Genomic DNA, 12,786 nt, shown 5'->3' with positions numbered 1-12,786 from the left:
TCCAACCACATCAATGTAATGGTAAGGTTTAATCCTTTCTGATAGCTGAGTAATATCCCATTTTATATATAGATGTAGATATAGATACAGATATAGATATATATCTCCCACATATGCTCTATCCATTTATCTATCAATGGACGTCTGGACTCTTTTCATCCTTTGCCTATTGTGTACATTGCTGCTATAAATATTGGGATACAGGTGCCCTTTGGGATCACAACACTTGTATACTTTGGGTAAAGACAGAGTAGTGAAATTACTAGGTCATAGGGTACCTCTATTGTAACTTTGTGAGGAACTTCCATGCTGTTTTCCAGAGTGGCTGTATCAGTTTGCATTCCCACAAACATTGTAGTGGGTTCCTCTTTCTCCTCTTTCTCCATATCCTCACCAGCATCTGTCATTTCCTGACTTGTTAATTTTAGCCATTCTGACTGATTGTGGTTTTGATTTGTATTTCCCTGATGCTGAGTGATGTTGAGCATTTTTTCATGTGTTTGTTTGCCATTTCTGTGTCCTTTGGAGAAGTGTCTGTTCATGTCTTCTGCCCATTTCTTGACAGAGCATCTTTTCATGGACTTTTTAGCCATCTGTACGTCTTCACTGGAAAAATGTCTATTCAGATCCTCTGCCCATTGTTTAATCAGATTGTTTGGTTTTGTTTGTTGGTTTGTTTGTTACTATTGAGTTGTATGAGTTTTTTATATATTTGGGATATTTACCCCTTATCAGATATATGATTGCAAATTTTCTCTGCTATTCAGGAAGTTGCCCTTTCATTTTGTTGATGGTTTCCTTTGCTGTGCAGTTTTTTGTAAACAGGGAGACCCTGTTTATTTCTACTTTTGTTCCCTTGCTTTTGATGCCAAATCCTAAAAATCATTGCAAGAGCAATATATTTCTTCTAGGAGTTTTTTTTTTTTTAAGATTTTATTCACCTATTTGACAGAGAGAGAGAGAGCACAAGCAGGGGGGGCAGCAGGTAGAGGGACAGGGAGAAGCTGGCTCCCTGCTGAGCGGGGAGCCTGATACAGAGCTCGATCCCAGGACCCCAGTATCATGACCTGAGCCAAAGGCAGATGCTTAACTGACTGAGGTGGATGTTCTTAGGAATAAATGTAATGTTTGGAAATACTTGGTGAGTCCAAGAAGTCTTTCATGGGTAGGGAGCATATGCACATATACGCATGCATGCATATGTACATTATTTCATACAAATAAACTCTTACACATGTATGTACAACACAGATTCAATAATCCCACCTTTTATGTTGAAAGTAAATTTGAAAGAAATTTGGAGAGGACAGAAATCAAGAGACCAAATGTTTGAAAAAGCATGAAATTAAAAGAATATACATATTTAGACACAAAGATTTAAAGTACAATGGGCAAACTTAATTTTAATAATGAATTACTTTTTTTCAGACATATAAGTGCTTTATTTGGCAATAGGTTTCTCAAAAAATATGAATTCTGACTTTGAGCCCTTTGTGCATTAAGATCTAAAGAAGTAATTCATATCTAAAGGTCTACATAAATTACTTTTCTTAATCTTAATGCACAAAGAGCTCCAAATCAGAACTTATATTTTTTTTAAGAAAAAAGAACTTATATTTAAATCTAAAGTCACAGGGCACCTGGCTGGCTCAGTCAGTGGAGCAAGCAACTCTTTTTTTTTTTTTTAAGATTTTAAGTGATCTCTACTTCCAACATGGGGCTCAAACCCACAATCCTGAGCTCAAGAGTCATGCATTCCACCAACTGAGCCAGCCAGGCAACCTGGGCATGCAACTCTTAATCTCAGGGTCATGAGTACAAGCCCCACATTGGGTGTAGAGATTTCTTTAAAAATAAATAAATAACCAGCTCCTAGGTTCATTGACCTGTTGTACTACTTTTTTATTTCTATATCATTGATTTTTGCTCTAATCTTTATTATTTCTCTTCTCCGCAGGATTTAGACTTTATTTGCTGTTCTTTTTCCAGCTCCTTCAGTTGTAAGATTAGATTGTATCATGGAGTGGAAGAACAAATAGTGTTAAAATGTCTATGCTACCCAAAGCAATCTACACATTCAATGCAATACCTATTTAAAAATAAATAAATAAATAAATAAATAAATAAATAAATAAATAAATAAATAAAAATAGTAACTCACATTTATATTCTAGAAATGGAGAATTCACTTTTTGCATTCCAACAATGGAGCAAAAGGTCCAAATTGACTTTTTATTAATTTTTTTATAGTTGAAATTGGATTTTAAACACAAAATGCCCTTACCCACAAAAAGAGAAATGAATAAATTGAGAGACTAAAATTTACTTTCTCCAAAACAGTTTTATTGGATAAATATCTATATTACATTCCTATCTCTGCTGTAACAAATTGCCACACTAGAGGCTTCAAAGAAACAAATTTATGTTCTTACTGTTTGGGAGTCAGAAGCCTGAAGTAAGACTCAGTGGGCTAAAATCAAGATGTCTGCAGTGCCTGGTTCCTTCTAGATGCTCCAGGAGAATCTCTTTTCTTTCCTATTGCCATTTCTAGTGACAATAAGCATTTCTTGGTTCACAATCCTTTCTCCATCTTGAAAGCCAGTGATGTGGCATCTTCACATCTCTCTCTGATCCAACTATTCTGACTTCCTCTCCCACATTCAGAGGAGCATGGTGATTACATTAATTCCATCTTCGTAATCTTGACCAGTCTTAGTTTAAGGTCAGCTGGTTAGCAGCCTTATTTCGTTTGCTACTTTAAACTCCCTCTTCCTATTCAAAGTTTCCATGGACTAGAAGGTGGACGACTTCGGGAAGCTCTTATTCTGCCTACCAGAAAGTCTTTTCTTAAAGTATTTTATTTGGTGCCAATAAAGGGATGTTACATAAAAGAAATAAACCCAGAATTTATGACAGCCCCTAGAATGACTGCACACACTATTTATTCAGAATTTTATGCAAAAATGACTTTTTTGTGAAGAAGACCTACAACCACCTGCACTTACTCTTTCACAGGATGACAGCCTTGCTACTCCAAAGAGTGGTCCACAGACCACCAACTACAGCATCGACATCACTCAGGAGCTTGTTAGAAATGCTGAACTCCTGGGCCCACCAGCACCTGCTAAAGCAGACTCTGCATTTGAGCCAGAATCCTAGGTGATTCCTATGCAACTTGAAGTTGGAGAAGTGCTGGTCTAGAGTACATTATCTCACAGTCTCAATATGACCTGTGAGGCAGGGTCATTATCTGTGTTGGGAGCTGTCCTGCTCAGTGGAGGTGTTCAACAGCATCCCTCAGACATTGCCAGATGTGCCCCGGGGGAAAGAACCACCTCTGGTTGGGACCACTGGCACAGAGTTTGAAAAGTGAGAGCATCCTGACAGAACGAAATCAACACCCATCCCTTTCTGCAATGATAAGTTTGAGAAGCTCACTAAATTCTTCAAGCCCCATTTCTCCATAGGGAAAGGAGTTCACACTAGTGCTTCCTCACAGAATGGACTTTCATAAAAATCAAATAAGACAATTCCTATAAAGTGCTAAACTTGGGTTATAGTGCATAAAATATCTCAATATATATCTTACAATTAAAAAACATTTTATAACAATGTTGTAATAGCTCTGAACTTGTGATAGAATTGTGAAATTCTTAACTGTTTTGGCAAAATTGTCATGAAGCCAAAGAATATAGTGCCCAGGTGTTTATATTAAAAGAACACACTAATCATCTTTGTTGAAAAAGGGGAAAGTAACATTCTAGACATATCAGAGGTATCATCTACCCTAAGTCAATGCTCTGAAGGAACCAATGGACCTAGTCAGGATTGATTCCTCAGTCTTAAACAGGAGAAAATGTTCACTCAAGAGTGGGATAAGGTGTTGGGAATTTAGATCTCTGAAAGGCAAACGACGTCATAGAAAAAAGAGTAAACACACACACACACACACACACACACACACACACATACACACACCTGACTACACCTGGCTTCTCACCAGTCTCCGAGGAACAGAAATTCAGCAGGAAAAATGTCCTTTCTGTCCACACTAGCATCCCAAAGGGAAATCATGTGCCTGAAGATGGAACAAGAGGGAAATGTGCTTAATGAGCAGACCAAAGCAGTTGTAAATACTTCCTCTGTTGCAGTCCTGCAGCTCGGGTAACTCGGACTGGACAAGGCCTGGTCATTTCTTGTGCAGTCCTATGTCTGGATGGGGTACTGGAGTCTGACTCATTCCTGCTCTCTTGTCTGGAGACAGAGCTTCATCCTTCATCATCTATGAACCAGACAGGTATTTTGATTTCCATGTAGTGACCTTCTTCTCAGAGACCCCATCTAGATGATTTTTATTGCCCAGTAGGTACAGGGCAGGAGAAGGTCAAGAGAATGGAAGTCAAGAACATTTAGCTGAGGTCACCTGAGGGCCAATCTTGCCCAGCCCAGAGCTGAGAGTTTGCTGTGGCTGTTTGCTAGCCTGATTAAGAAATTTATTGATTGATTCACTTATGTATTTATGACGTTAAAAATAGAGGTGAATTGTACATTGAACTCAGAAAGGCAAGATTCAATGTTAACAAGTAAATTATAACAGTGGACCCAATCCTATGAGGGGTGGGAAGCATAAAAGTAGAACATGAGACCAAGGACCTTTGCAATTAACCAAAGTAGAAGAGTCAAGTATTAGCTGTGGAGGGACATACAGTGAAGTGAGGATATGCCTTTCGTGTTTAAAATGGGACATATTAGACTACATTTCTGTACTAAGGAGGAAAATCCAGATGAAAGAATTCTGGCAGGTGCATCTATGCAAGAGCAGTCCGTGAAACATACATATCACAGTACCTCCTCTCTCTTGAGTATTCGAATGAAATTTTTTATGTGTTATTATATGGAAAAGTATGCTAATGAGCTTCCTTTACAATTACCTCATATGTGAGCCTCAATGTGTCCTGGCTTAGCTCGCCACCCACTTTCTCCATTGAAAAATGTCTGTGAGAGTTCTTGGTGTTTGCATAGTGGGGTCAGAATGATTTTATTCCCTTTTTTATTGCATTCTTTCAAGCAAAGTATTGTTGTTTATTTCACCAATTTAGCTACCTGCCATTTTTCTTTTTTATATTTGTGTAGATGTATTTGCGCAGAATGTGTGAGAGTGTATAAATTTTGTGTGGTCAAGTCTGTGAGTTACTCATAATATATTCCCTCCACTAATTTTCTACTTTTTTGTTTGTTTGTTTGTTTGTTTGTTTGTTTTGCTGAAAGATTTGATCTGTCACCTTAATATTCTTCACTTGTTGATTCCTGTTTTCCAAACCCTGAAAGTGCATGTCCTTCTGCATACTTATCACTCACAAATCACCCTTTATACATATATTCCAACTAGTGTTCACATCTCCGAATACCTTATTGTTCCTTGTGGCCTTTTATTATTGAATATATTTGTAAAATAAAATGCCATCACTTGGAAGGGATTCTTCTTTATGTATGACTAAGAATTACCTTTACTTTCCATAAGCACACTTGTCCCATATCTCTTTATGTGAGATGACACTAAAACTTTAGATACGGCTTCTCTCCACATTGAAAGACTTTTTCAAATTCTTTTATTCCCGAGTCCTTGACAATCTAATTTAGATTTAGACCCATGTGAATTATTACTCTTTTAAATCTTTTTACTCAGAAGTTGGTTTGGGGTCCTCCTTCAATTTCATTTCTGACAGTTGTTTTGAGCCACTCTGCTTAACATAAATGCATTTTCACTCTTCTTCTTTCTTTTTTGTATTTTATGTCTTCTATTTTAATTTCATGTGTTCTTCTTTCTTTCAAAAGTCTTCATTTCTTTTTAGACTATTCTGTGTTGTGCACACATACACATTCACACCCTTTCAATTTGAATGTATGAAAAGACACCTATGCATATTTTAAGTACTCTTTACATGCTGGCACATCTTTTTTTCTAGCTTTTCTCCCCCAGACTTCTGACTCAGGAGTATCTTACACAGTCAACCAGTGTAATCCTAGGTCATTATTTCAATACCTGCATGACATTTCATGGTGTGGCTGTGCCATTTACACTTTTGATGATCTTTTGTATTTTTTCATTAAGTTATTATTGAATGAGGAGTAATACTATTGAATATATATGTTATAAAATATTTTTTAAGTATTTAAAACTATATTTCTCTACCAAAGGTGGGGGCACCAGGGGCCATTGAGCCCAGGGGCCATTGAGCAATGTTCAAACACATTTTGGGCTGTCACACTGTAAAGGGGTGTTTGGAAGCCAGGGATGGTCTAAACACCCCACAGTTCACAGGACACAGCCCACTACAGAGAAGGCTCTGGCCCCAAATGTCTGTAGTGCAGAGGCTGAGAAACCCTGAGTTAAAGCATATCAATATTTTTTTAATATTTAATTTTTTAAGTAATCTCTTCACCCAACATGGGGCTTGAACTTACAACCCCAAGCTCAGGAGTCCCACGCTCTACTGACTGAGCCAGCCAGGCACCCCAAAGTACATCTGTATTTTTAATATTTGTAGCTGTCTTCAGAGCCTCTCCAAGATGTTGTAACACTTCACAATTCTGACACCAAAGTTAGAGAGTACCCATTTGCTACTTGATTAAAAATATCAACCCCAACCAGTATGACAGCTTGTTGAGTGTTTTCTCAGGGTGATGGGTGTGAAAGAGATTTCTGTTGATTTTTTAAGCTATTAGTGAGCCCCAACAGGAGTCATATATTTGATCACCATGTTCATTTACCTGTTATTATTATATATCCACGTATTATATGCCTACTTATCAGCATTTCAAATAATTGTTGTAAATCACAGTTTCTGTATTGACCTTTAGTTAGACATTGTTGACCATAAAATAGTTTTAAATTTTAGGGGTACCTGAATGGCTCAATCGGCTAAGTGTCTGCCTTCCACTCAAGTCATGTTCCCAGAGTCCTGGGATCCAGCCCTACGTTGGGCTCTCCACTCAGTGTGAGCCTTCTTCTCCCTATCCCCACCATTCCCCCGCTTGTCTTTCTGTCAAACAAATAAATAATTTTTTTAAAAATAGTTCTAAATTTTATTTAGTTAAATATATCAATCTTTTTACTTCTGAGATTTTTGCCTTAATTATGGTGGTTTGCCCACCTGTGGATTTTATATGTATTTTCTAGATGTGCATCTGAAATGGAATGGTTACACTTACACTGAGGGTTTACTCCTGATTTTTGTGAGGTGTGTGAGATAAGGAACAGCTGCACTTCCTTCCACAGAGAAAGCCATTTGTGCCAACTTCCATTCAGCAATCCAATCCTTTCTAACTACATCCAAATGCAGCTTTGTCATGTATTAAATGTCATATATAATGAGACCTAATTCCTGATTCATTCAACAAATACTAAAAAAGCACCTGCTATGTGCCAAAAATTTCTAAGAACTTTATATCTTATGCCCTTTTATTTCAAGGTTTGGGAAATTTCATTATTCATCCATGTTGATTTTGTGGAATTACTGCTTCTGAAGGTCATGTTTCAGTTAGTCCTCAAAACTCCCTTCAATGTTGTTGAATACTAAACTGCTCTCTTTAACATGGTTTTATCTCCTCTGTCATTCTTTGTATTTCATAATGTCTCATTTACTTGAATTTGTTTCTATATAAGTGCATATACATTCACACCCATAAAGAAAAAAGATGAACAACACAGGTGAATTCCAGGTTCTTTTGGTCCTTACATCAGAGTGACAGACAAGAGCGTGGTAAGATAAATGTGAGTCGAGATAATGGCCTCAGATAAGTCACATGAAGAGTATTCGAGTAAGAGGATAGATTGCCATATGGTGTGTAGGATTTCACAGAGTCTAGGGAGGCCTTTGTATGTTGGACAAGGAACAGAACCATGAGCCATTGTGCTCATCAGACTTGTCAAGAAAGTGACTAAAACCCAAAGACTAAGAATAACAAATAAACACAAAAAGATGCCACATAAGAAAAGTGATGAATGAGCTCACCTCATCCTCTATTGGACCGAACAAAAACCAACTGGTCAAATAAATATGGAATAGGCAAAGGAAAAGCAAGTCTTCTGTTGTCTGCTATCTGGTAATAAAAATGCCCAAATTTTGTGAGATTTCGGTTTATTCTCCTTACTCATTTTTCTTTTGTGATGTTCAATCTGTACGGTGTTTCACACCATAAAAATGTCACCACTTTGTGTTGTGGACAAATTTAATTTTGCTCTCTTATTATTTTTGCTGGGTTCAATGGGATATAACCAGGACTGGACGCCACTAGCACCAAGGAAGCTTTACTTCCTCAAAGTCTTTCAGGACAACTGAGCTTATTAGATGATTTTATTCTTTATGTCCATCTCATTTCACCCTCCCTCTGTCTGTCTCTATCTCTCTGTTTATTGAACATAAAAAACTGCTTTTATTTTTAAAAATTTTTATTTAAGCTGAATTTAATTAACATATAGTGTATTATTAGTCTCAAAGGTAGAATTTATTGACTCATCAATTACTTATAACACCCAGTGCTCATTCTATCAAGTGCCCTCCTTAATGCCTATCACCCAATTACCCCATCCTTCCATTCACCTCCCCTCCAGCCACCCTCCCTTTGTGTCCTATAATCAAGAGTCTATTATGGTTTCCCTCCCTCTCTATTATCTTATTATTTTCCTTCCCTTCCCCTATGTTCATCAGTTCTGCTCCTTAAATTCCATGTAACATAATAAAAAAACATTTAATTCCACACATGAATGAAATCATATAGTATTTGTCTTTCTCTGATTTATGTTGCTTAGCATAATACATGCTAGATCCATCCACATCATTGCAAATGGCAAGATTTCATTCTTTAATGGCTGAGTAATATTGCATTGTATAAATATACCACATCTTCTTTATCCATTCATCTGTGGATGGACATCTGGGATCTTTCCATAGTTTGGCTGTTGTGAACTTTGCTGCTATAAACATTGAGGGGCAGGTGGCCCTTGCGATCACTATGTTTGTATCCTTTGGATAAATACCATGCAGTGCAATTACTGCATGGTAGAGAAGCTCTTTTTTTCATTTTTGGGGGAACTCCCTATTGTTTTCCAGAGTGGCTGCACCAGTTTGCATTCCCACCAACAGTGTGCAAGGGTTCCCCTTTCTCTGCATCTGGGCCACCATCTGTTGTTGCCTAAGTTGTTAATTTTAGCCATTCTGACTGGTGTGAGGTGGTATCTCATTGTGGTTTTGATCTGTATCTCCCTGATGATGAGTGATGTAACCAATATCTTCACGTGTCTCTTGGCTGTTTACAATTGTACCAAAAACTATAAGATATCTAGGAAGAAACCCATCCAAAGAGGTAAAAGATCTGTACTCTGAAAATTGTAGAACACTTATGAAAGAAACTGAAGAAATGGAAGAAACAAAGAAATGGAAAAATACTCCATGCTTATGGATTGGAAGAACAAATATTATTAAAATGTCTATGCTATCCAAAGCAATCTACACATTGCAATATTTATCAAAATACCACCAGCATTTTTCACAGAGCTGGAATGAACAATCTAAAATTTGTATGAAACCAGAAAAGACACCAAGTGTTGAACACAATTTTTTATGTTTCTTTGCACACAGGTCAAAATGTGGCCATTCCAAAATGGAGCCCAAAGATGATTTGTCCCTGGGAAGCTATAAATAGGAATTTCTGGGTACTATTTCTAAATTCCTTATGGGAAAGATAATATGATGTGTATGCATTCATATCTTAAACAGTGTGTTGGAGCAGATGGGGGAGAGGTGAGAAGGACATAGAAGTAACACACAACAGGAGGACATGGTGTGCTGTGTTGTGTTTAAGTCACAGTGCGGGGGAGGGGGGCACCTTGATGAGTGACAGCAGTCCTGAGAGCTGAGATACACAGCCTCCTCTATTTCAGGGCCTTTGCACCAGACAGTCCCTCTACCAGGAAACCTCCTGTCTTCCACACCCTCTTCCATGAGGTCTCTGTTCAAATGTCACCTTCTTACCCAACCTTGAATAAACACCCAACTTAATACCTCACCCATACTCTCCCTTAATCTGCTTGTGTTTTGCTCATAGCATCTGCCCCTTCTTATGATTATTTAATCTTTATATACGCATCTACCCTATCACCATCATTGAATTGCAGGGATTTTTGCTTTTCAGCACTCTCTGGTTTATGATAGAATTTCCAAAACATGATCTACACTCTGTATATTCCTCAAATGCATGAAATAATTCCTTACTAAAACTGTACAATACCCAACCTTTTAGAGAACACCTGATGTGATGAAAATGCCTAATCAGAGCGGAACTGGGATCTTCTCAAGGGGCCCAAATCCATTCACAAATATTTCAATTAGTTTCTTGACTGGAAAATATAAATTGTTGATTTTCCACAAAGCGAGCAGTGAGTAGCAATGTCATTGTAAGCAATGTGTGAAAATTAGTCTCTTATTTTCCCTTGTGATGCTAGTCACCCCCAACACATGGACCCAGGAAACTATACAGGAATTTCAGAGTTCCAGCTTCTGGGATTTTTCAGAGGAACCAGAACTGCAGCCCCTCCTATTTGGGCTTTTCCTCTCCATGTACCTGATCACTGCATTTGGAAACCTGCTCATCATCCTGGCCATCAACTCAGACTCCCACCTCCACACCACCATGTACTTCTTCCTGGCCAACCTGTCCTTTGTAGACATCTGTTTCACTTCCACCACCATCCCCAAGATGCTGTGGAACATCCAGACTCAGAGCAAAGTCATAACCTTTGCAGGCTGCATCACACAGATGTATTTTTTCGTACTATTTACAGGATTAGACATGTTCCTCCTGACTGTGATGGCTTATGACCGCTTTGTGGCCATCTGTCACCCCCTGCACTACACGGTCATCATGAACCCCGGGCTCTGTGGACTGCTGGCTCTGGTATCCTGGATCCTGAGTGTCTTGCATTCCTTGTTACACACTTGCATGGTGTTGCGGCTGTCCTTCTGTACAGAGGTGGAAATTCCCCACTTCTTCTGTGAAGTCAGTCAGATTTTACAACTTGCTTGTTCTGACACCTTTCTCAATAACATGGTGATATATTTTGCAGCCACGTTGTTGGCTGTTGGTCCCTTCATTGGCATCCTTTACTCTTACTCTAAGATAGTTTCTTCCATATGTGAGATCTCATCAGCTCAGGGCAAGCATAAAGCATTTTCCATCTGTTCATCTCACCTTTCAGTTGTCTCTTTATTTTATTGCACAGTCCTGGGAGTGTACTTTAGCTCTGCTGCTACCCAGAGCTCCCACGCAGGTGCAGTGGCCTCAGTGATGTACACGGTGGTCACGCCCATGCTGAACCCCTTCATCTACAGCCTGAGGAACAGAGACATAAAGGAGGCTCTATGAGATTCTCTGGGATCACAGCTCTAAAAGGGCCAATTGTCCTGTAGCTGAAGATGTGCCCACGATTGCAGGGCCCAATGCCTGAGCCAAATGTTGAGATACTTTGATCAGATTGTGGAAGTGGAACATACCTCCTCTATTTTTTTTCCTGTAATTTCTATTTTTTTTACCTCTCTGCATAATTTATGTAAATCGCTTTTTTAAAACTTGGTAATAACTCTGATATCCAAGAGATTTTCCCTTTGGCATTTCCTACTTCCTCAATGTCATTCCTAACCTCGGATGTGAAATAGTTGGACATTCTCACTTATTCAAAGGACTGTATGAATCTGTTAAGAGTAATTTCTTCTCAAATAAAATATCTCATACTGAGTATTTTTTCTTTTGTTTGACTGAATACTACTCCTATGGAAAATCTACTCTTGGCCACCACAGCTGTTTATTTAAGCTCATAACAGAAAAGTCTGAGACCACAGCGCTTCATTTTGTGAACATCACTCCTTCAAAGAAGCATTATCTTATGTCTTTAATGTTTGGCATGGCTTGTCACGCAGCAATAGCTGACTGATACAATAATCAATGTAAACAGAACAGAGTCTATTAAGAATAACCAACTGCTTCTTATTTTTGACGTTTGTTCTGATATTTGAAAGGAGTATTCATAATGACCTGGTTATTCACATTTATTTCAAATAACTGTACTAAAAGTGACTACCACTGAGATTCCCATCCAGGTAACTGGTAGAGGTTGGAACGACCTGTATGTTTTTGCAGGAATAAATTGTGGGACCTTCAGTCACAAGTTTCCATTCCCAGAGCATTACTGGGCAGGAATTCCAGCTCTTGTCTGAGTCATCCTTTGATCATAGGATGGAAGAGAGTTTAGAGCATAATAAACATAATGAAATTAATGACGGAGTGAACATGCCAATTGTCTGCTCACTCACACAATAATATTCATGACAACATTTTTTAAGGGGAAGAGTTTAGAGCAAAGGAAGGAATAATATTTGTAGGCAGCACTGGAAACTTTCAAATAGAAACAGTAAATCATCCAATTAAATAATATAAAATCTGCTACTAAATTCTTCACTCCAATTAATAAAACCCTTTAAACATGGACACAAAATATCCCACACTTCAATGAGTAGATGTTCATCAAAAAAACACATTTTCCACAAAAAAATATGGTGTGAAAATTTTACTTCACCATATTTCAGGTCTTCTCTGATACCAAGTCCATTATAAGTCCATTGGTTTATGCAAATTTTTCTTTCTGTAGATTACACTTGGAGTGTGTTTTTCATATGCAATTTTTGCCTTACTATTCTGTGCCAGGGATGCTATGGATGCTGAGCTAAGAGA

At 38.1% G+C, this 12,786-nt stretch overlaps 1 protein-coding gene across 1 annotated transcript; it reads left to right on the top strand.

The window, feature by feature from the left end:
- Positions 1-10,617: 10,617 nt before the first annotated feature.
- On the top strand, positions 10,618-11,424 carry LOC125283804 (olfactory receptor-like protein OLF4). The gene is made up of 2 exons (XM_048227226.1): positions 10,618-10,972; positions 11,258-11,424. The coding sequence occupies exons 1-2, from the start codon at positions 10,618-10,620 to the stop codon at positions 11,422-11,424; spliced, it is 522 nt and encodes a 173-aa protein (XP_048083183.1).
- Positions 11,425-12,786: the final 1,362 nt, after the last annotated feature.

The sequence above is a fragment of the Ursus arctos genome, unplaced genomic scaffold (assembly GCF_023065955.2).
Source record: "Ursus arctos isolate Adak ecotype North America unplaced genomic scaffold, UrsArc2.0 scaffold_14, whole genome shotgun sequence".
Lineage (NCBI taxonomy): Eukaryota > Metazoa > Chordata > Mammalia > Carnivora > Ursidae > Ursus > Ursus arctos.
The sequence above is the reverse complement of the archived record's forward strand: the minus strand, read 5'-3'. Positions and strand labels throughout refer to the sequence as shown.

Excerpts from the sequence above, each read along its gene's own strand:
- LOC125283804 (XM_048227226.1), top strand. The coding sequence starts at position 10,618 with ATGTACCTGATCACTGCATTTGGAAACCTGCTCATCATCCTGGCCATC. Across the intron at positions 10,973-11,257 it reads TCTGGTATCCTGGATCCTGA|TTGTCTCTTTATTTTATTGC; the intron begins GTGTCTTGCATT and ends CTCACCTTTCAG.